The following is a 25579-nucleotide window of genomic DNA, read 5'->3' as shown; positions in this document are numbered from 1 at the left end:
AACTTGATCCATAAAGTACTTTTCATACATATGTAACACAAAGGGCACACAAGAGTATGCATAATCAAAACAATTTTTAATTTAAAAACTAAAAGCAAAACAAAGACCATCATCAAAAAAAAAAAGTAACCCCACCCTTCCCTATTCACAACTTTAACCGTAAAATGACATATGAATAACATGCTAAATAAAAATCCAGTGGGGTGGGTAATTGATATTTTGGGGACCTGTCCACACCAGTGGATATTTTGATTGTTTAGGTGAAAAAAATCTCCTTCCTTTGAGTTTCAGAGTAAAAGCTGGACGTCTTAATTCTTCAGACCAATATTGTGGCTGGAAGTCATTTTTCCCTCAGAGGAGCTTTGTATCCACTGCTCAATATTCCTCACAGCGTTTTTGTTCTGTGCTGCAGCAGGTTTACATGGATCCCGTTATAGCACCACCTCAGAAAGCGGAGGGCTTTTCGACTGAGGCCTGATGTAACCCAAAAGAGCTTCTTAATGTTGGAAAAAAAATGGAGAGAAGAGGCAGAACTTCAAACGGGTTCTTCCTTCAGAAGAAAAACGTCCTCTGTTGCCTTTGAGCTCTTCATCTTCACAAAAACTCACAGAACTCAATGGAAACTCATGACCTCTTTGAGAACTTTAAATGTTTACTAAGGAAAAAGCAGAATATATTTTTTTAAGTTCATCTGGGTTTTGTTTTTGAAGATGTATCGCTTACTTTTTTTGAAACTTGTTCTTCCAGCCTAAACGAAGGAAAAACAACAGAAAACTGGATTTAAAAAAAAAAAAGCTGAAAATCAACAGATACTTTGACTTCTCCGAGAAAATTTCAGATTTGTTAAACAAATATTTGTAGCAAATCCCCAAAAACTGGAGCTCAGGAAGATGCAGAGAATGGAATTAGCTGGAGAAGGATGATTGGGTGCAAAGAATTACTGCCCTTAATTTTTTCAGCTTTCTTAACCTCGGGCTCTGTTGAAACCTAAAATTAAACCCAATTTACCACCACTGTGTGTATTTTTAATGCAAAATATTATCAGCTACACCTTCCAGATTGTTCTAAAGCATTTGAAGCGTGATAAAATGCAGAAAGACTGGGGACCTCGGGCTGTAAACGCAGAGACGGGGATTAGTTGTGATTGGTGGAAGTAAACAGGAGACAAGTATGGATCCTAAAGAGGTGAGTAATCTAGCCTTCAGACTTCCTGAGCTGCAGGAATCCTGCAGATGAATGTGTGCCGTCTCTCTTCCTGTGTGCTTCACCCGCTGGCTCCAACCAACATCTCTGACCCGTGAAGCCTGGCCTGTCAGGAAGCTGGCCACAGGCTGACCGCTGCGCTCAGGTGGGAGGCGGATGGATCTCCACAGGGTGCGTTCACTGCAGCTGGTCTGCGTTACCTTCAGTATCTGTGCGATTTCAACAGGATGAGTGAAATCAAGAAGCCATTTCTGCATTGACCTTAAAAGGATATGATGTCACTTGGGTGGGATGTTATTCTGGTCAGTGACCGAGGAGACTATGTGGTCAAACCAGGATCATCGTAAAGTGATTGGAAAAAAACCCAGAAATCCTAACTGAGCTTGCAGGAGCGCCGCTCAGTTAGGTTTACAACTGTGCAGTTGTAAAATGCGGGGTCACTTGGTTAGCATTGCGATTGCGCAGTTGTAAGGTTTCGGTCACTCAGTTCCTAAATACACTCGCTCAGTTATCGTTGCGCTCGTTCAAGTAATGGCAGCCATGAAACGCCATAATTTTAAATGAAATCTTCACTAATGGTAGGTTGGTATCGTCATGAACTGGTGAATGTACTGACTACTAAGGGTTAAGGTAATAGTATTATCATTGTTGCTAGTATTGCTGAGCTTGTAACCCTTGGGCTGCTATCCTAGGCAATTTAACATTGGGAGTTGGGTCCTGTAGACCCACTAGACCAGGGGTATCAAACTCATTTTGGTTCGGGGGCCACATTCAAGACGTCTGATCCCAAGTGGGCCGGAGCAGTAACATAAAAGCAAATTCTTTTCATACTCAATTGGAAAAAATGCCTCAACCAACATGGTAGCCTAATCAATTATTATTACACATTCATTGACAGAGATCAATGGATCTCAAATAAACTTAATTTCACTTAAAAAAAGGTATTTCAATTTTATACAGACTGAATATTTTAAATCTGACACTGAAGGAATCCTGATAATGAACTCAAGAGGGGCTACGGGGGAAAAAATGAAACACCTGCCTAAAATGTAAATGTGCAAATCAATGAATAATCTAACAAAGTTAAAACTTGTAAACATTTGTGAACATAAGAATTTGGAGTTAACCTCCTTTCTCTCCTGAAACCTCATCTATCCATCAATATCAGGATTCAGATCCTGTGCAGCAAAACATTTACTGTCATTCAAGTGTGCAAAACACAATGAAATGTACAAGAGTCTTTTCCTGGTTTCTGCCTGAATTTTGTGGCAAAACCTGCCTTCTTCTTGACCTTTGATGGGCGCCATCAGTGATCAGACTGACGTCACGTGACCAGTTCACTCCAACATAGTCCAGCACAGTAACTAGAGAGCTGACTATGTCATCAGCTGTTGTTGTGTCCATCAACTCTAGAAACTCCACTGTGACGTCTCTTCAACATCTCTATTAAATATGCACAGCTGTATTTATCTGTGATGTCGGTGCTTTAATCAATAGTGACTGAAAATACAATCAATGACTGGATTCCTTCATTTGGCGTCCAAGTCTCCTCAGAGATGTTGGATCTGGAATCGTAATCCTTGACAGACTTATGTTGACAAAGGTCGACTGCCTTTTTGGTAACAAGACTTCTGCAGCCTTCAGCATTTTTCAATAAGTTCAGCATCTGAAAATGGTTTGAATGTTTGCTCCAACTTGTCTGTAATCAGGTGTCTGTCACTACTCCATCACTGACGTCACGGCAACAGAAAATGCAGACGGTTGTTCTTCAGTCCAGATAATAGTTGGTAATTTTTTTCTTTTCTTAACTGCAAATGGTGAAACTTTTCTTCATGGTGAGTCTCATAGTGGGGCTGAATGTTATATTCTTTAGGCACTGTGACCTGTAGACAACATACCAAGCATGCAGGTTTTGATTTTAACTCAGTGAACAAATAAAACTCTTTCCATTTTTCCTGGAAAGCTCTGCGCTTCCCTTCAACCTTTGCTTTTGTTTTTGACAAAATTTTGGTCATTAGTGTGTCTCTAGTGGTGGAATTGCGCATTTAGGTTATTTCTTTAAAAAATCATAACTTGCCACAGGAATGGACTAAAAACTTGCTTTCTTTTTTAAACATCTTTATAATTTTTACTCTTCGTGACTGGGCTGGATTGAACTATCTGGCAGGCCTGTTACGGCCCGCAGGCCGCATGTGTGACACCCCTGCACTAGAAAGTGCGCTGAACATTTTTTCTTCAATGATTTGTGAACCGCACTGGTGTCCATGGTTTACATGAAATCTTTCCACCTTTATCCACCTCTGTCATGGTAGCAATAACATGTCAAAGTAAGGGTGGGGTCATCTAAGATACCACAAGGGTTAATCAGACAATAAGAAATCTTTATCAGACTAACAGGGGACACTTGTGCTGTGACATCTGATCTCTGTAATCTTGTATTTTGCTATACTGAATCCAGTGATAGACAGATGGTTGGAAAAGAAATATGGAAGCACTGATGGGGAACTGCAATGTAATCCCAAGGAAGGACGTTCCTGCAAACGACTGAGGAAAAACAGGAACAGAGGAGGGAAACAGGAGCATTTTCCACACAAAGGTCAGAAACCCTTTAAATTCCTACATTCACATCTCCACCTATCTTTATTTTGGGATTATAAAACCCTCAAATGGGCCCTCAGAAGTTAAATGTATTGCTTCATTTTGAAATAACTCACAGCCTTGACAGCTTTTCACAAACCTCATTTCAGGGCTGAAATGTAATTGAACATGTAATTAAAAATTACAGCGAAGACAGAAGGGGGCTATGTGTTCAATATTTACCAATTAAGGTTTTGAAAAGTCTACAGCTGAATTATAGCAGTTTGAAAAAAACAAAGAAATGGATGACAACAATGATTGACGTGTAAACGATGAGGTGAAAAGCTTTGTGGGAAATAATCTACCTGCAGGAGAATCATTTGTGTCTTAAATGGACTCTGTTTTGATCATTTGTACCTAAATACATCAAATTAAGAAAGTGACTTTTCACACCTAATTTTCAAAATACATACATACAGAGAAGGGGTTAAAGTTATGCTTACGGCATAGGGTTAATACACCAAATGGTTCCTACCATGGCTGTGTCTGCAGCTCACTGGGAGCCGCTGAGTGGCTGTTATATGCCCCTCACTCTCCCCTTCTGCCCCTGCTCTCTTGTCAAAACTGCATGTGACAAATTCCTGAAAGAACACTTTTTTTCAAAATGACAGTTGGTTTTTTCGCCATAGCAACCATTTTATTTTGGACTCTCCTGGAGGTGACAAGCAGGTTGATGTAATTCTTAGAAAAAATTGGCAAAAGTAAACTCCTGGATTTCCTTAGCAACTAAGGTTTTCTTGATAACCACACCCACATTCCAAATATAGTCACATTGTATGTTCAATTGCCCAGCCCAGTTTAGATCCTAGCAACTTGGCCAACTACAGACCAATATCAAACCTCCCCTTTATGTCAAAAATCCTAGAAAGAGTTGTAGGTAAAGAAATGTTTTTTTGTTTGGCTGAAATAAAACAAGAACTTTAGTTTCAGTATTTTGACTCTTTGAGGATTTAATGAAGGTGTTTTTGACCTGAAGCTCTCCAAAAGTTTCTGGTTGCCTTCCTGTTTGAAGGGCCATTTATTTTTTTCCTTGTTGGGGGTAAATTATTCACAAAGACACATTAATATTCATTAAAAAAGAAAAAAATAGAAATCCAATTGGGACAAATCTGACCATGTTTTACTCTGAAGCAGTTTTCAGAGAGCTGGAACAACCTGGAGTCACAGTCAAGGAGAAGTCAGAATAGTCCAGATCTTCAAAGACACAAACTGCTTCAGGAATAAAGTCTGGTAATATCTGTTTGTATTCGATTGACTGCACTCAGACCCAACTCAGAAAATGGGATTAGTGTTAAATTGAAAGCCACTAATGTTTGTTTTTGTTTTGTTTTTTACAACAAAAGACAAACAAGGGTGCAGATGTATGAAAAAAAGAGAACTTATAGGAACAAAAAATGACTGTGAAACATATTTTATGAGGAAAAATGCTGCAGATGCCAGATGAATACATGCCTTTGTGTAGTATTGTGGAGCCTTTTTTTTTTATTAGAAGGCTGCAACCTTGTTTTTCCTGTGAAAAATAAGCTCAGTGTGACCAGAGAGGCGGGTCTCAGTGACCCAGAGGAAGGCAACCTAAGGACTCGACCCATGAAACAAACCAACACTAACCACAGTGACTGGTTCTGACTGACTGACTCTCCTTTTCTGCTGATGGGTTTTTTGAGCAACATGAGGAAAAACACATGAACTACACTGAAGACCCACTTCAAGAAAAATTGTTTTTTTGGTGTTTTTCACATGTTCTTGTTGCCTTTTTCTGATATTGGAGGATACACATTAAGAAAATTAAGCTCAAAATTGCATTTCTGAGTATTTCCATCCATCCATCTTCCTTTGCTCATCCATAATTGAAACTTTTTTCCTTTGTCTTTAAATTCTCCTACAACTCTTTTGTGTCAAACTACTAGTCATTATTTGTCATGTATTTTCTGTTTGAAATGTTTGCTTTTTGGCTTGTGTTTGGACCTTTTTTTAATTTTTGTTTTATACTGTGAACTGTCATGCGAGGGAGGGGTGAATTATGTGAGTTGGGATAAATATCCAGAGTCGGCAAGTTTCTATGTCGGTGCTTTGCCATCTGTGCTTCTATGTATTTCAATGAAATAAAATAATGTTTCTAAGGATTAACTTTGCTAAAATGTTGTTTGGTCTGTGATGTGTTCATAAACTTAGTTTATTTTCTTCACATTTTCAAACAGTTTTGATTTTGGCGGTACTCTTTCAGAACGTCTGTCATTCCTGATCATACGCTTTTCCTCAGAATGATGACAGACATCAAACTTGATTGAAGCATCAAAACGTCTTGATGTTGCGGAGGCTGATGTACAAAAAGTGCTTTTAGTGATTCATAATTGATACTGATGTTTTTGGAAAACCCAGCTGACAGTCGGCACGGCAAAGACAGCTTTTCTCATGCATTTTGTCACTTGACGTTCATCGTTCTGACAGCTTGGTTATCTTCTTATCAGCTGAACAGGAACGTCCTGCAGTTTCTGATATGTGCTGAGTGAAATACACGGCAAAAACACACAATCTCACCATATATTTGTGTGCATTTCTAGTTTAATGATCGTATCACACATGATTTAAGACAAAACAAACTCACTAGTAACTTTTCATTAAGATGTAAAGACTGGTTTTAAGACAATATGTCCTTAATATCTTGAATCAAGTGATCCTGAATACATCTTACTTAACGCGTGTGCTATCTTAGATGACCCCACCCTTACATTGATGTGTTCTCCCTACCATGATAAAGGTGGATAAAGGTGGAAAGATTTCATGTAATCCATGGATACCAGTGAAGGTCACAAATCATTGAAGAAAAAAAGGTTCAAAGCACTGTCTAGTGGGTCTAGATGACCCAACTCCCAACGTTAAAGTGCCTAGGAAAGTACAGGGGTTACAGCAAACTTTTTGTTTTTTCAACTTTACAAAATATTTTTATTTGTGAAACAAACGTGCAAGTCAGAAAAACTGCAAAGTCTTTGTTACTTCTGAGGCAGAACAAATGCATTTGAAGTCCCACTCTGATCATCTTTTGATCCATTGTAAATTTGTTTCCAGTGGTCTTTTAATTGTGATTTTACAGTTTCTGGCCAAAATCATAAAATCTGTGTTGTTTTCTTGGACATAGTTTCTGCAGAGCGGCAGTAGTTCATTAGAAATTTGCGTCTGAGTTGTGGACGGGGACCTTTGGTGCAGAGTAAGCCACCCTCGTTCCCATCATCCATCTGTTTACACATTTTCTCTCACTAGCTTACAGCCCCTCACACCCCTAACCTAACATTAGCGGTGCAACAAAAATGCGAAGCAATATTGAAGCTATCCAGTTTTTAGCCTAATGCCAGCTCGGTCGTCTACGAATAGATGCCTCAGAATGGAGCAGAGCGGTGAGCCTATGAACCGTATTTTCTAACTCATAAATAAGCTCAAATTTCTAAATGTATGCTCTCCATCTTCAGAAAAATGCAACAAAACATGTTTTTTTTTTTTTTTTGGGGGGGGGGGGGTTCAGAATGAGTCTGCTGTCTAACAACAGCAGAACAGAAGATTTGAAAGTAAAACTTTCTCATTTTTAGGATGAATTTATCGTAAAAAAATGTAGTCCTTGTCTTACTTTATGATTATTGTCTATAAATAAAGATAGTTGGACTGTTGCAGCTCCTTGGATAGTTATACCTCCTTCAAAGATCTCAAAAGAGTTTAAGCAACAAAAACGGTTATCTTAGGACATACTGTTTCCAATGACCAAAGCAATATACCTAATAAATATGGGTGTTTATAGCTCATTTAAAGATTACAATTTATCTTAAAAAGGCAGGACAGCTCTAAGAAATCTTACCAAAGTTCTATTGGCAGATTTTTCACTTATAACAAGATAAAAACATCTTGTATTCTTTTTTTTTCTTCCTTATTTTTGATGACAACTTTTTCTGTGTAAATATAAGGATGGACAATCACCTTAACAGTCTCCACTGAACAAACCAGTTTCAGGTGGAACGACAACTCAGCGCAGTAAGATCTCTGCTGGTTCCTGCAAAAGGATCTCCATCAGGACCATATGAGCACCTGAAAGAAGCAGAGATTGGGGTTTCTGGACAAAAACTTTCTGTTCTCTGCAATGGTTTCAGTGTTCACCGAATCAAACATCAGTGATCAAACATGAAGAAGCATCTATCCAGAGCAAATTATGACATTTAGCACCAGTAAACCCTAAAGTGACACCAAAAAGTGTAAGACATCTATGACTTTTAGTGAAGGAAGTCTTTGTATTCACATCATTTTCAAATGGAAGGTATCTGGTGTCAGAAGAGGAGGTAAACATGTAGAAATAAAAGCATTTCAAATAATAGTTGGGTAAAAGGTGATTTTTTTCTTCTTAAGTAATTGTTTTTTTTTGCAGTCTGTCGCTGTTGTGGAAAATGCTGAACAACCCTGACCCCTGGTGGACAAAGAAGGTTCAGGCTGCAGAGTTGGACTCATTCTCTGAACTGAATGTGTTAAAAAAAATCGTTTCGAGTTCTGCAGCTACAGTATTCATGTCTGTTACTACTTTGGTGTTGGCCCATTCTTTACTTCCTGAGTTGTTTAGGTTCACAAGAATGCAACAGAGCTGCAGCTCTTCAACATCTGGGTGCAATATGCCCGACCAGATGAGCCGTGATGCCTTCTCACCCACCACCCTCTCTTTTGTTTTCTTACCCTCAATTCACATTCTTCTCTATTCTGATCTGCTCTTTGTTGTGTCTAAAGGTGGAGCTTTTCAAATCTTGTTTTTACACAAATGATAAACAGAATAAAAGAGCAGGTGAGAACATGGAAAGGTGCTCAAAAAAACACACAAAATCTCACCAAGAATGTGTATCTACACTGTAAGAAGTCTTTAAGGGGCATTGTTCATTTAACACTATTTTTTATTTATTTAATACAATCAAACAAAAATAAACTAATTGAACACATAATTCTTGATTAATTTCATTCTCTAAAAGCAGAAGTTTAATTTTATATAACTCATTTTTAATAAATTCATTCAAATTTTTCTTCTAGACAGTTTTCAGTTGGGGTTTTCAAGGCAAACCCAGACACGTCAGTAACAGAAATATTGAGGAAGGCGATTTAGGTCAAATTAAAGATTTAAAGCACAATCGGTGAACAATTGTTGATGTAATCATGCGATGCTCGGTCTTTCAGGGAGTGGAGGTGACTGTAGAGTGGAGGAATGTCCACGGTCTGCAGAGTTTGTTCAGTACTGGAAGCATTTTTTTTCTCACTTTTGACTTGTATTAAAAATATCTCAGTTCAGTTAATACTTCTGTAACATTCGGCTTCCTCCCACAGTCCAAAAACATGCGTGAATAGGTGTGAATGTAAAGTGTACATGAGTGACTGCGACCTGTCCAGGATGTCCCCTGCCTGCACTCACGAGAATGGCAGCCCCGTGACCCGGAAAGGGACAAAACGTTTTTGGAAGATGAATGAATCCAGCAGGTGCATAGATGCTGTCTTGGTATTTCACTCTTTCTTGTGTTCAAAACTGATTCACATGCAAGTAAATTTTCAGGTCTTGCATTGTCATTGAATTGCCATGAGAACCTTTTCTAAACTACCTTGGAAGTTGAAGTTCTAAATATCTTTGGTGTTTAGTGTTTTGAGTTGCAAAAACTGCCTTGCAGGAGGCATTGGAGGCAGAATGAAGATTTTCCTCTGCCATGCACCAGATTCAAATATGTTATTAGACTTCAGACCGAAACTAACTACCCAGCAGGAAGAGGTGACCCAAAATAATGTTAATGCATAAAGTCATTTATACTTTAAAAGAAATATTATAATAAAATCTAAATCTAGAAACAAAGAGTTCCACATAAAACTTCAAAAAAGAAAAACTGGCTAAAAACACAAACTGTTTGATAGAATTACTTCAAATTAAATGTTTTATACAGCCCAATAAAAACTATTTGTTTTAGTGCAAGTTGGTCCATCTTAATAAACTAGCACTTATTATTAGAACAGAAATATGTTTGTTTCCAATATAACGACAATAAATGCCAGTCTGGCTTTTGAAACTTTAAACTAACATCCTTAAAACAATAAATTACAGTGAAATTGTATTGTTTTTTTCAATCTTAAATCAAAATGTGATTTTGACTAATTTCAATAATAATTTCCTTATTTCTAAATGTGAAAGAATTCTCAACTTTTCTGATTTTGAGAACAAGTTTAATTTGTGAACAGTGACAGATTTGCTTGATTCAGAAAAGCTGGACTGTGGTTTAGCTTAAAATAAGATATATTTTGGGGGAAAAGTGTGTAAATATTTGACTTGAAAATACTTACGGTAAGACATTATATTTCCAATTACCAGATAAATAAACCTAAATTTGTTTTTGTTGCTATTTTCTAAATTTAAAAAATTCTATAAATCATTAAGAAATTTTGCCAAGACAGATTACACTGGTTCTTTTGGCAAATTTTTCACTTACAAGGAAGAAAAATATCTGCTATTTTATATTTTTATCCTTGTCTTGAGGACATAACATCAAACCTGACAGCAGATTTTAATTTATTCTCCAAAATCAGCTGCAGAGAAAAATATCTTTATTGATTTGAAACTAAAATCTGCACAACAGCAAAAACAAATCATGTGGATATCAAAACCACGTTTTTTTTTTTTCAGGTGGAGCTGCTGACATTCCTCCAGGATCTGCTTTTGTTTATCCTCCCCTCAGACCTTCATCTCCTGCTCCAGTTGGATGTCAGGGCAGACATTTCCTGTCCTGCAGGGATCCAGTTGTCTCTGTGTGCGTGTTTTACAGCAGGGACGGCTGACGGGGAGTCTGTGACATGCAGGTGCAGACAATCCCTCCCCCCTCCCCCGTCTTTTTCATTTCAGAACCACATTTCATGATGGCAGGAATCCTAAATCACTGGGAGGCCTCAGGGACTGGTGAGATGAGAGCAGATCTGGACCCCATCAGAGGAAGTGTTTGTTTGAATCATCCGTCTTCTGCTCTGGTGGAAGCATTACGCTCTGCAGGGTCAGTTTTTCTGTTTGCAATAATCTCTAAACTGCTTCATGTTGAGGAAAAAAAACATTTTTTTTTTTTCAGTTAGCTAGTTTCCAGGAACAGTACGATTTATAAATAATGCATCTACAGGAGACAGGCAAGTATGCAAGGCGAAACCATAAAGAAATCAATCAAATTAAGTCAAACTTGTTTTTCCTCCCATTGCCAGGAAGCTTCCTGTGAAACATGACCTCCTAAAGAACCACATACTAATTAGTTAAACCATATTTCAGTTGTTGTTATTTTCATTGTTTAAAAATGTTTTTTACTTCAAACTTCGGTCAACCCCATGAAAAAAACCCAAACAGCAGCCTTCTCTCATTCACTCTACATGAGGCTTGAAGGTCCTGTGGGACGTCTCAACTCTACCTGTTCTGGTTTGGAGAAGCTTTCACCTCCAAATCCATTCCTGCTCCTGATATTTCTCAAGATGCTGCTCCTTCCTCCTGACTTTAGAATCATTTGAGGTTTCGCCATTCCTCTTCATGACCTTCAGGTGTTTTTTATCCGTCCTTTGGGTGTTGTCGGATTGTATGTGGACGTCTCGCCTTCGTCTTTGGACTTCCAAGGCATCAATGCAGGTGTTTCTGCTGGTTACAAAGCTTTATTCTGAAGGGAAAGCCTTCTTGGTTTGTGAACATTAATGATCTGTTTTTCCTAACACCCTGAAACTATTTTTAGCCCCTAAAAATCTAGATTTTGAAGATAAAATGTCTTTCCCCACACAGCCCCCATCCTGTGTTGTTAAAATCTGGTTTCAGCCTCAGCTGCTGGAATGCGTTCTGGTTCTGGTCCGCTTGAAAGGTTTCGTGAAAACATGTGTTTACAATATTCCAGCCCACCTTCACTGGGGAAAGCAGCAGTTTGGAGGAAAAGAGGAAAGGATTGAGACGGTGAAAGAAGTCTGATGGGACGCCATCTGGGCAGCTCTCCCCTCCAGAGCCGGACCCGGAGGCGGCGTCCTTGGAAAGTGGACAAGCTGGACTAGGTGAGGAGAAAAGAACGGTCAGCTGGAGCTATAACAGAGTGCTATTTTCAGCTGACTGACTGACGCCTCAGTGGAGTGGAGCCATGAAGCGGCCGGGGTGACCTCTTTCGGGCTCAATGCTGGACCCCCCGCCGCATGGAAATGGGTCAGGCAGACACAAGGCTGCAGTCAAATGTGAACCACACACTCAGCACACATGAAAGGCTTTGAAAATGGGGATGATGAAATGATCAGAAACATGCAAGTTCTGGAGAATCTTTACTCCTTAAAAGCCAAATGAAAGCCACAGCAGTTACTCTAAGGATTCAGGATATAAAGAAAAAACATCCTGATGTTTTGAAGGATTTTCTTTAAAAAAAAAAAAAGTTAGGAAGAAAAGCAGTATCTCTGTCTGCCAGAAGGAGGCAGTGTTCTCATTCCGTGAAGACCTCCATCCTTCCCAGCATCCATTTTGCATCCAAACGTCAGCAGCTCTGAAGCTGCAAAATGATCTCCAGCAGAAGAAGGAGCCAGTTATCTTGGTGTTGATGTGTCATTTTCAAGAGGGCCGCTCTGGCCCCCCACCAGAGGGGAAGCAACGGCATCATACAAGAATGTGAGCAAAACGAGGGAATGTACGGAATGAGGGATGAAAGCCTCCTTCGCCGGCTGTCACACTCAAAACCTGAAGTATGTTGGAACTGGGACCGCACGACACACAAGAGTGAGGTGGTCCGACCTGCCCAGGAAATGTGCCCCAGCGCTGAGCTGGAAGTGCCTCATTTCCTAAAGCACACACACAAGATATCCCAAAGCAGATTTTCTGACACGGGGCTTTCAGGAAAAACACATTCCACCGCGGGCTGTGAGCAGACAACTGAGTCATGCTTTACATCTGTGCTGGCGCTCTGTCAGAGCATCAAGTGTCCGTTCGCTGTGCAAATCTGCAGAGCCAAAACCTCCATTAGGGTGACTGTGGGGAACACCGCAGAGGATGACAACTGTGATGTGTTTTTGAAACCAAACAGACCACACCATCTCGGTCTTGGTACATACTTTATAAGCGCCTGTGTTTTGATCTTTGCACACACTATAGAAAACACTGATGGTAACAAGACATGGTGCAGCCAAACGTCCTTCTAACCTACAAAGCAGGCAACACTGCACTGCACTGTCCCCCCCCCCCCCCCCCCTCCACGCTTGTTTCTCATCAACTTTTTTTTTTATTCAAAATAGCTTCCAACAGTTATGCTGCAGTACTGGAAATCAATACATTTTGTATTTACATGAGCTTATCGAGCAAAAATTCAAATACAATTCGTATACGTACAGTATGTATAGATCTATTTATGACGTAAATGTATTGATGGGAGACACCAGATGATTGTGTTGAACTGAAGACCATACCCAGCCTGTTCAGTGTTAGAAAGGTGTCAGCCTGGGGGAGGGGGAGGGGGTCCACAATATGTCAGACATTCACCAAACCAGGAGGTGCGAGTCGTTTTTACCGGAGTCCCCCCCACACGTGAGTAACTGCCACATTCAGACTTCTACTGTTTGTGTCCTCCTCCCCCAATTTCATTCAAGAGTAGGAAAATGTGGCAAATGGTCACAGTACCATGGCTAGTTAAGAAGAGCTCCTCTAACATGTGAATGAAGGGCAACTTTCCCTTCGTCTGACGCTCCGCCTCATTTACTCCTCCACACACTCGCGCGTCTCACCCGCATCCACACGGCACAGAGGTCAGCAGATCATGGCGACACGCAGAGGAACATAAAAGCACTTGTGGGCACACAGACACGCTGGGATGGCAGAAGAAAGCGAGGCACATCATCTGGTAGGCAGAACATAGCCTGGATTTTGGTTTACTGAACACACAAGTCAGATGCGGATGATTTAAGGTGTCTCGGCTTGAAACCCGGAGAGAACTTCAAACTCGTGAGCGCCTTTGTCCTCCCGGGTGCTCCGGGTGGAGCCTTGATTTTTCGGTACCTACTGGAGGGAGACAGCTCACGGGGGGGTTTATGTGTGAGGTCAGGCGAGAGGCTCCGGGGGAAAAGTCACTCTTGTTGGCATTTGCTTTTCCCCCCGGCCAAGTCCAATATTATTTATGGAACCAATCATTTAAAGAAAGAGCTTTGCTAACTCAACACCTGCAGGCGGGTTTTTGCTGGATCATTAGAAGCAAGAAGGTCAATCATTATTATCAAGGTAAGACACTAAATTTAGCTTAAGAACCATAAAGTCTCTAATGTGTTAAAAATGGCTGGAGTTGAAGGATCAGTAAATATCTTTATGGAGAACGAATCTCCAGATTTACTCAGAGGAGACCTACTCAAAGTGGCAGCACTCTGCTGTAGCGCAGGTCTTCACTGTTTTACGACAGAAGCATCGTCATTATCCTGGGCAGTGGGTTCATAGAAATCTGTTCAATTTGGAGCTAAACAGAAAGAGGCAGTGCGGAAAGATGAAAGAGAGCCGTGATCCGTCCGTTCAGTCGCCACTCAATCTGTCAGGATGGAGAGCAGGAGGCGGCGTTCCAGTTCAACCGTCGTCTGGAGTCGAATCGTCAGGCGTGGACGAGTCCTCTGCGAATTCGTCCGTGGAGCCGCTCTTGTGGATGCGGCCTTCGCTGCGCATGCTGTGGAAGGTTTTGCGGAAGGCTTCCATCATGGAGTGTGCCAGCATCTTGGCCTCCAGCTTGCTCTCGCATTCCACGGCGTGGCAGTCCATTTGGAAGGAGAGGTCGTCATTGATCTCTCGGTAGATCCAGGCGAACACGTTGGGTCTGACGCTGTGGTCTGCTGTGCAGTATGCGATGCGCGCCACCTGGTACGTCTCCAAGGCGACGGGGGACTCGCTGCCATCGTCCAGGTGGTGCAGACGCACCTGGAAGGGTCGAATCTCCAGCAAAGAGCTACTTCCAGGGCAGGTTCCCTGCTGCTGGGCCAAAGCACGGCGCTCTACTAAAGTCACCACAGCCTTCTCTGTGCAGCCGGACAGGAACTGCGTTCCAGAGATGGTCATCTTTCCCAGGTAGGTCACCTGCAGCAAGGACAAAAGCAGATTCCATTAATTTAGGGTCTTAGATCGGATAAAGGTTCAACTGTCACTATTCTTCAAGAGTGAGCCACAAAAGGACCTTTGAGGAACACCTAAAATAACCGACCACAGAGGTCACATCCGTGAACATTTGAAGAAGTTTGTAGCCCCTCAACTACTGTGGTTTAGGAATATTCAAAGTATTTGGAGGGAATTTAAGCAAATTAACTTTGGGGAAACAAGAAATGAAGTTGTTCATTTCATAGTTTACACACTTACAGCAATGCCGCGTACACCTTTTTTACACCTGTTGTAGACGGTCAGGAGGCAGATTGTCGGCTGTAATTGCGCTGATAAGCCGCAGGTTGTTTTATTTCAAAGAAAGAAAAAAAAAGAAATGCCTAAGTGCGCAGAGGCTGCAACTAGAAAGTGAAAAACACACAAATAGAGTTGGATTCCATGCGAGCGACAGACTCAAGATGGAAAAGGATGAGGGGAGAAGGCTTAGTGTGGCCAAGTCAAACCCCCCACCCCCCAAGAAGAATGGCTGACTTGTGCACTTCTCTGCAGTTTCTGTTCGGTTCTATAAAAATACTTGGAGGTGCAGCTTCTAACACTCAGGGGTTCTCACTCCTGTCTGTGTTTATTCAGGGGCTGGGGGAATACTCGTGAACCTTTTGGAGTTCATCGCAGCTGGCTTCCATGCGGCACACATTTGACGCATGGCTGCAGATTGCATGAGTAGAAGAACCAATGTGTGTTGCAGAAGAAGATGTGTATTGCAGAGCTGCACGGCGTCTGACACGCTGGCAGAACGTGATGTCAGAGCGACCCCGATAACACTTATCTTTAAGGGAACTTTATGTAAATATGGTACTGTTCTGGTATCAGGAACACAGAACATCTGAAGCTTCCAGAGCGACAGGGATTAAAAACCAAAGACACAAAGTCAGTTTTAGTTCTGTTTTGACTTAACTTAACTGAATTTGACCTGAATATCAGCTGGACCATGGGTGCAATTTGTTAAAAAGGTGAAGCCGCTCGCTGATATCTTTAGGACAGGAGTCACGTAAAATGTAAAATGATGAAATAAATGCGTTTTCAATTAGTTTTTTGCAAGAAGTTACTAAATTTTAGAGCCAAATTCCAGAAATCCACTTCAATTTAAGACATACTTTATCTTAAGTCCAACCTGGAGATGGTTGATCTGAGCATCTTTTAGTAAACAGGTTAAAAAGCAGCTCAATGTGAGGAACCCCCTGGATGAATGACTCATAAAGTGGTGCTTGTATCTGTTGCAGCTTTCCAACAAAAAGGTAAATAAAACGTTCACTTTTGGAGGCCTGCAACTGCGGCACAGGCCACAGAGGCGGCGCCTCCTCCTGTCTGCTCTTCATTAGAGGTGAGCAAAAGGAGGAACTGACTCGGAGCCAGGAGGAGGAGGAGCTTAACGACTAAAAGGTGCTCTGCCACCGAGCCAGCCCCAAAACCCCACAGAGACTCATCAGCCGTCTAAATCTGTGCTGTCTAAAGCTTTTTTAATGTGTGTGTGTGTGTGTGTTGGGGGGGGGGTCACTTATCAACACAAGGCAGCTTTTTTTAAATAAGAGGCAACCCAAATGTGCTTTAAGGAGAGGTAAAAAGCTTAAACGAAATTTACTATACAAAATAAACACCTAAAAAAAAAAAAACTCAAGAGATTTGCAAAATGACTTATTGAGAAAGGGAAAATTAAGATTTTAATATCAACTTATAAACTTATTAAAGGTCAACGTATATAAAACCTTAACTTTAAAGATTACTTTCAAGTAATATGTAATACAAATGTGTATTTTTTATATTTGAAGAACCATTGGACATCTTTATTGAGAATAAAACTAAATATTTTTTGTATTTTACTTTATAATCAAGTCAATTCCACAATTATTTTTAACAATTTAACTAAATAAAGTTTAGTTAAAAAGTTTTTTTTGCACTTTTGTTTCACTTTGTCTTGCTTTTTACCGTCATTTTAAAACAAACCAACGTGATTCATCATAACTTTAAAACAGAAACTTTTTTATTCTTTTAATTTTTTACCATTTTGTGTCTAAAAAACAGAACAATGAAGCTACATGTGTTATTCAATAATCAATTAGGGAAAAACAGTTTAAATGAAGGTGAATTTTTAAAAAAAGCATCATATTCGACAAATAGCAGATGGTAAATGATTAACAATTACTGAGAAAAAGTCATCTGGGGTATAAATATAGGAAACGAGTGTGTGCTCGGCGGGAAATATGGGAATGATCAGACCATCTTAAACCAGATTTGTTTTGTGGGGAATGTCAGGAAATTTTGACATTTACTGAGCGAGTGCAGAAGCCAGAAAGATGTGTGGATGATCAGATTTAAACCTAAACGTCACTTTTTTTTTAAATAAAACATCTGAAACCATTTGAAAAAATAAAAGATTAAAAATGTGCGTCTGAGAACACTTAAAGGGCGACCTTTGCCAGCGGCACTGAGAGCATAAAGATGTTCTCCAAAGGTTGCAAGTCATGCCGTCTCCATAGCAATAGAGAGAAACACAAGACAGGAGGCTGCATTCTGGTGGGTCAGAGCAGATCTAGGAGCAGGAGAAGCCCCACGCTCTTTCTCTCCCCTCCTCATGCTCGGGATGAAAAGGACGCATCAGTCCTCTGTCGGCCATAGCACATCTGCCCTCCTCTGCACTGGCGCTCTCCTCGTCGAGTCAGGCAGGCGTTTTAAATCATTCCAGAGAAATCAAGAGCTCTCCATTTGTTCCAACTTTCCATCTGCTTCTCCTCTCGTCTCACTTTCTCCCACCTCCTTCCTGATTCTTCACCTCCCCTCAGCATTTACAGCAAAACATCAGACCGTCCATCCGATGCAAAGGCCTTAGATCAAACTTTGTTTGGCCTACAAAAAACTATAAAGGGGAACGAAGAGAGAGATGCTGCTGTAAATCAGACTTGAGATGTGATTCTGCTTTACAGACAAGACAAAAATGAAGGAAAGCAGGAGGGAAGGTATTTGAGTGGGACAGAGGAAGAGGAGGAGATCTGTTAAGCACTTGTGCATGTGGTGAGACATGTGGTCACCATTACAGGCTCATTCTTTACATCACATACTGTCTTTTTTATATTCTGTCGCCCCCCGATCCTGCAGGACAAAAGAGTAAACCATCGTAATTCACATCTAATTGAGCATTTTTTTTATCTCATTTTGAATAACTGATCAAACACATCCCCAATGCCACTCAACCATAGTTGGAAGGTTTAGCTTGACATCAGGAGAAAAAGTTCCATTGTGTTTGTGTGGATGCTTTGTGAGGCGGGCAAACACATTCCCCAAACCTCAATTAAAATACTGGCAAGTGCAAAATACCCAAGAATTCGATGGTATGTCGAGGGCGTAACCAAATAAAACAACTCCAACATTCAAGTCTTCAGCAGCGCAGCGTGTTTGACTAACTCAATGAAACTGTCAGACGCCGTAGGACCCGTGCTATCAGGTAAAGCTTCCCGGTATCTCAGTTTCTCTGGAATTACTGGATTGTAGGGCATCCAGAGGAACGTTTCCAGATTTTTCCCATCAAGTTTCTTACATTGACGCCTTCAACTGTTCACATTTTTGCCCCTTCTATCATTTCTGTTGATAAATATTATGGTTTTCAACTGGATTTAAGAAAAAAAAACATCCACTGTCTGAAAATAGATGCCATTGTAGAGCTGTTTTTCTTTCCACAAAAAAACAACGTCAACCTTCTGAGAACAGAAACCAAATGCTTCCTGTTTGTCTGCTCTTGCATTTATTTTATAGCTTTTGCACACAAACTGAAATGACCCGGTCCAACTAATTAAACACAGCAGCTTTTTATGCCTGTAACTATTTTTTGATGCTCTTTTTTCTCTGCATGACCAGTTACTAGAGGTGGCCTCCTCCTGACCATGCAGACAGAGAAGCTGCACTTTGTCTTTCAGGAGAGGAACATTCTGACTCTCCAATATTTCCAGAGTCAACCAAAACATCTGGATCCTTTTTAACTTGGAATGAGGTGACTTGAAGGAAGAGTTGATGAACACAGCAGTAAAATTAGACCCTGTTATAGCACAACCTGTTTACAGCATATCCTGAACCTGCCTGGTTCTGTTGGATTGTCTAATCCTCTGGTTGATAATGTGTCGATTTTATGATGTCCAAGTAAATCAAGCACAAAGAAACTGAAAAATCCTTGAAGCTTTACTCATATGCACCCGTATGGGGGTTGACCCGTACAGGTACTGTGAGTTGTCGGGTTATCCGGGCCCGTGGAGGGTCATAGAGAGGAGGGGCTGCATGGTAAGGGGAGTGCAGGTGTGACTGGCAGTTCTCTTGAGTTGCATACGGGCAACTCAAGAGACGTCATGTAAATGGAATGTACCATTTTCGTGGGTGTTGTGAGTATATCGGGAAGTAGCCTTAAGGCTAATCTATGTTGTTACCGTGGTTTCTGTGGTTTTGTTTGGTTTCTGTGGTTTTTGGTCATGTTCTGTGTTACCCTCAGTCACACTGGTTTCAGGTTATTTATGTTCCACAGCTGTTGTCATTTTAGTTATTTGCCCTCAGCCTATTTAAGTGTCTGGTTTTCAGTTCATCTTTGTCGGGTCATCTACTCTGTTTTGTTTTGTCACTTATTTTTGTTGGTCCATGTGTTTAGTCATTTTCTATTTGATTATCAAATATTTAATTTTCTGTTACCATGCCTGGTCTCCTGCATTTTGGGTCCTCCACCACCAGTTCCTGGCAGATAATAATAATAATAATAATGGATTGGATTTATCTACACTTTTCCAGACACTCAAAGCGCTTACAATGTGGCGATTATTCTTTCACTCCTCATTTATCCTTGCTGATGGTAAGCTACTGTTGTAGCCTCAGCTGCCCTGGGGAAGACTGACAGAGGCGTGGCTGCCAATTCGCACCTACTGACTATCACCGGGAAGTTCATACGCATTCACACGACAGTGGAGCCACACTGGAGGCAGGGAGAGTGAAGTGTCTTTTCCAAGGACACGATAGTTGACTGGGGGGAGCGGGAATCGAACTTTGATCATTGGACGACCTTTCTCAACCACCTGAGCCACCGTACACACCGTACACACCAAGGACATACGGGTGATAATGTCGTACAGTGTCCTTACCCCACACTGGCCCCTTGCAGACCGTGGAAGATACTGCACACACAGGGTGTGCACATGGTACATAAGCGCCCGTAGGATGTCCACACAAACTACACTCTGATTGTCTAATTTCATCACTTTAACAGTAAGACTGCATACAACTAGCATGCATTTATCGCGTGAACAGCACTTAGAAGTCTCATGTGTTATATAAGTGCTCAATATGACCTGTCGCTCGCAACATCCCTGAACATGAACATTTTCTGTCTTTGGGTGCACAACATTTATATTTCATGCAGGCCACCTCCATGCCCAATACAGTTTGACCATTTTTTACCCGCAGACAACTCAACTCCCCTCGATCTGTCCATCGAGGGGAGTTGTGACCAAGCAATTAGCTTGCAACAAACTGGTGACTGAATGTTTCTTAGCATTGTTTTGCACTATCTATACATGTGCAGTTAAGTCCAAAATTATTTAAACCTCTGATAAATTCTGGCCTTGCTTGTTGACGTTTTTTTCCACAGAAATACTTGAAGATTATCCTTCCCTTCTGTGTCATTCTCGAAAAACTACACGCTTATGTCACGTAACACTTCCAGGCATAAAAGTGACTTTAAGTCTGACTTTATGAGGAGTATGAACAGTTTCAGGTTTAACTATGTTTAATGTTGTGTTGTGTCTTCATCCTTGTTCTAATTTGTACTTTTACTGCGTCAAGCTCAGGCTGGGAATGGTGAAACCAACTGGGAGCTCCTATGTCAGATTTGGTCAAACATAAAAATGAAGTTAAGAATGTATTTTTCTAGTTGTAACTTTGCTTTAAAGCATTCTTGGGAGGAAAAACAAATACTTTGTTATTTGAAGGAAATGCCAAACATCCCTGATACAAATATCCTGATGGGGGAATAGATTTTCTTTGGAATCATTGCCTCTTAAAAGAATCAAATAAACGAAGACTTAGTAGGAGTGAGACAGGAAGTGAAACATTTCAGAAGAAAGTGGAGGAAAAGAGCTGATCAAACGCAAAAGGAGGCCAAGAACTCAAGAAGGAGAAACTCTCGGAGGGAGACAGAGAAAACATCCGCAGAGTTGATGGGCAGAGACAAGAACATCCTGCTCAGCAAACAGTCTGGGTGTCTGTCTATTTCAAGGTCGGCATCCACACATGCACGGATGTATGTTCACCAGAGGTGTAATGCTTGGGTGGCTGCAGCTGACAGAGCAACAGCTGGTGCAGCTGTTAGGAAGCAAACTGATGGGAAAAGATGATCCGCAGGAGAAAATCCGACTCTCTGAAGTGGTGAAGGAATACCTGTCCCTGCAGGAGGAAAAAGCTTTGGGAACACAGGAGAAGAGGCGAGTGGGACCTGAGATCAGAACCAGTGGGTAATCAGCACAAGAAACAGATGCCCCGTCTGGGAACGAGACCTGGAGGTACAAACAGTCTGCAAAAATATGAGAACAAAACTTTTTTGTTTCAGGGTTTTCCCAGGAAACGGTGCAAGGCCAAATATTTAGAGAGACATAACAGAAAGTAGGTGCGTGTCTGTTTGTACCATAAACCTGAAGATACCTCAGCAGGAACAACGCCCCAACAGAAATGCAACAAGAAAAAAGAGACAACTAACTACCTGACACACAGACTTCGTCTTTGGGAACAACTGATCAAAGTGTAAAAAAGCCCACTTGAAGGTCAAAGAGATCAAAACCCAGTGGCCTCGTGGGCTAGGAGAAAATCCATTACAGATCAGAGAGCCACAAAACAGAAATACAAATTCATGCTCTGTAATGGCCCTATGAAGCAGAAAAAGAACAAGAACAAGCCTGCAGGCAGAAGGAGAACATGCAAGCTGGAAATTGAACCAGCAGTCTTCTCCTTATGAGACAAAACAGCCCTAACATCCTGCAGCACCTTATGCATAATATAAGGTGCAGAAAAAGGCATATTTCAAATGGAAAACAAATGTGATCTTTAAAGACCCACTCCAAGGAAAATGTTTTTGGTGTTTTTAACATGTTCTTGTGGCATTTTTCTGGTGATGGAGGACATAGTTAAAGCTCAAAAATGCATTTCTGAGCATTTCTTTATTCAAATTCTTGTGAATCAGGAGCTGATGAAAAAAGGTGTTGTTTAAAAAAGATTGTCTTTGTGTCATAAAAAAACATTCTGTGCTGGCCACGAGTTCCCTGCTCCAAGCGCTCAGCAACAGAGAAGGGAAGACGGGGGTTGATTTCAAATATCCATTTTGGATTCATACTTTCCATAATGATTTTGTCCTTTTTTACCATCCCACTCCAAAATTTAAGTAAAATCTAAACCTGTAAACACCCTCTGAATCAGCAGGTACAGCTTGTAAACATGGATGAGTTTGTTGAGGTTTTTTTTGTTCAGGGAGATTAGCTTTGTGCAGAAATTCCTGTCTGTACAAAACAGAGTCCGAGTGTTTAGATTTAAGGACAGGAGTGGTACAGTTTGCGTGAAAGGAGCTTTCATAATTCACAAAGCTTTCCATGAAAGCCTCTTAACATTCTTCCAAAGGTAAAAATACATTTTAATCAAGCTCAGCTTTGCTTACACTTTTTGTTCTTGTAAGTCCAACAAAAATATACTTTTCATTATTAGAAATAAAATAAAAGCTGGAAGTCTTAACCATTTGTTATTGGTCCATATATTTAAACTAAACTAATGACAGCATGAAAAAAGAATTTTACCAATAAGAAAATTTTATAGTGTTTAACTTTTTATGAGCTTCTAATGTAAGAAAAATTAAAGTATTTTTGCTTTAAATTCTTTTTCTATAAAGCCAGAAAGATCAGTGGTTCCTGCATAAAATATGTGGTTTGATGTAAAGCTCCATAAAGAATGAATTAAAATGGGAAAGACACGTTCCTCTGTTTTTGGTGGTAAGGGTTAGGGTTGCCCAACATGATCCTCCTATGGTGGTAAAATGAATAAAGTATAATACTTTATGTTTTTTCTCATGATGGACAACATTTATAAAGGAAGTTAAGCTTAAAATTGCATTTCTGATTATTTTTTTCAAATCATTGTCAATTTAGGAACAGATCAAAAAATGCTGCTTGAAATAGTTGCTACTTTTTGCCAAGGGTGGGAAGCTTTTTATACTTTATTCAAAAGCTTATCTATAACAAAAAAACAGACCTCTCTGATCTTTTAAACTAATGTTGGATGAAACTAAAGGGAAAAAAGCAAAACAATATTTGTAACAAATCAACTAATCAATAATCAATAATGAAACAATCGATCGGTTGCAGCGAGCTAGAGCTCATCTGCAGAGGTTTCACACATAAAAAGGAGTAATTAATAACAAGATTTTCTGTGTAAAAATAATGTAAAATGCCTCAAAAAAAGCATTATGTACTAGTATGGCGTATCATTAATCAAACTGATTTATGTGCTCATTTTCACTCTATAAAATTATTCATAATAAAAGTAAAATAGCCTTTAGGGTAAAAGTGTTTGTTTATCTTTACAGATGCATAATGGCCGTTCATGGCAAACATTTCAGAGCAGAAAGCCAAATTGCTTCCGCTTCTTTTGCTTGATTCTTAAGGATTGTAGGACCAAGGAGTCCATCCCAGCTCGAACCCACATCTAAAAGCACTGATTAGAACAGAAAAAAGCTCCTAGCAGCAAGACAGATGAGACGCATGCAAACACCTGATTGGGAAAAGGAAGTAAAGGTTATCTGGAACCGGAGAATGCTAATCACTGAAATATCGTCTCTGTCCTTTCTGCTTCCTTTTTCCTTGTGCGCCCAGATTAGAGAAATCAGAATGCCAAGTGCTCAGAGACGAGGAGCCTCACCGCCTCGCAGATTAGATAAAGACAGAGCCGGACCAGTCTGCCCAGCAAGGACTGCGACTATCACTGACTTCTGAGAGGACGGATCTCCCGCTGAAACTGGATTGGCGGACAAAACGTAGGAGAAAAAGAAGGCTGAAAGAACATGTATGTTCTGGCTTCAACTGTTCTGAGGAGCATTTGCTAGTAATTTATTTCAGCCATTAATATATATACACAAAGTGGCAAACTTTATTACTGTATTTTTCAGACCATCAGGCACACTTAAAAGCCTTTTATTTTCTTAAAATACAACAATAATAACCAGTATGAATTCTGTTTGTGTTAAGTGACCTGGAACTAATTTTCTGTCGTACATGGCGCTCAAAAATCTGTCCAAATGTTTTAGTACAACTTTGGTAACTGTGCCACTTGATTTATTATCAGAGCATCATGGGAACTGTAGTCAGGAGCCTCTATAAGTGATGCGTACTGTGCTTCAACATCATGAAGTGAAAAGGTGAGAGTATGGTTTTGTATTTTATGTGAACTGAACAATGTTGAATGTTATTGTCAATAAAGTTTGACTTATCTGTTGCGTTGCTGTGCAAAAGATTATTATAGGAGATGAAAGGGGCAAGCTCATAAAGGCACACAGTTCACTTGAAAAACTTCCCATCAACTCTTCTGACCAATCGCTAGTCTCTTGGGCTCTTTAGGCATTCAGGGTAGTGAAGCCAGCTATGTGGAGTATGAAAACAGCACATTTATTCTCGATTTATTGATATTGTTTTATATGTGCGCCTTATATGACCCAGATGACCATTGAATGTGCAGCTCTGTTTCAGCCTTAAAGGATGTGTTTCTACAGTCTTGTATATCTGCTATTTTTGTCAGATTAAAACAAAAAGTTTAATTTGACCCTTATTTAAGGTTTTTAACAGCAAGAACTAAAAAGATGAAAAAATGTCTTTGAATGGTCTTAATACAAGCCAGAGGGTCAAGTGACCGCACCGACTGTGTCCATCATACTTGGGGTGTGAATGTACATGATCAATATCCTGCTTATTTCTTTAACAGATTTTTCAGTCTCATTATCGTATAAACATATAAAAAAATTACCGTAGATCCACATATAATATTTAGTCGCAGTTCATTGTAGATACGGTTTTCCAACTATTTTAAGCTGTTTTTAATTTCTACAGCAACACTCCTGGGATGGACTGCTGATCCAAAATTTATTATAGGGTTTTTTATTTAAATTCTCTACAATTTTCCTATATTGGCATTGCAGGAAACTCCACCAAACAACAGCTCTTTCTCTAAACTGAGCATACTCCACAGGAATGAAGATGGCCTGGCTGTAAAGCATTAACCACATTTAGTCATTGGATGTGAAGTGGTCGGCATTGACAGCAGCAGGGCGGGCGCTGTGCTGCGCTGAAAGGTTGCCTTTCATCTTTGCTAGCTGTTGGTTTTGGCGGGCTGACAGCAGCTCTCACTTAGCCGTCCTGCCTGCCCGTAAAACTGGGAGCACGACAAGAGGGCTGGGAGATACAGACAGACAAAGGACAGGCTATGTACGTCACGCCGCGCCATGGCATTAAAAGGTGTGGAGGTTGGAAGGGAGCCACACGGCTCCATGCAATAGAGGAGAATCTGCTTGAGGAGTAACAGTGGAACTGAAGG

The 25579-nt window shown here is 40.4% G+C and overlaps 1 protein-coding gene across 1 annotated transcript in view; it reads right to left on the bottom strand.

Annotated features, from left to right (window-relative positions):
• Nucleotides 1-10420: 10420 nt before the first annotated feature.
• Nucleotides 10421-25579, bottom strand: part of pid1 (phosphotyrosine interaction domain containing 1) — a 28911-nt gene continuing 13752 nt past the window's right edge. The window contains exon 3 of the mRNA XM_004075769.4: nucleotides 10421-14920. Coding sequence (XP_004075817.1) covers nucleotides 14420-14920 — 501 coding nt within the window. The 3' untranslated portion in view covers nucleotides 10421-14419. The remainder of the gene's footprint in view (nucleotides 14921-25579) is intronic.

This window comes from Oryzias latipes, chromosome 13 (assembly GCF_002234675.1).
Source record: "Oryzias latipes chromosome 13, ASM223467v1".
NCBI classification, from domain to species: domain Eukaryota; kingdom Metazoa; phylum Chordata; class Actinopteri; order Beloniformes; family Adrianichthyidae; genus Oryzias; species Oryzias latipes.
The sequence above is the reverse complement of the archived record's forward strand: the minus strand, read 5'-3'. Positions and strand labels throughout refer to the sequence as shown.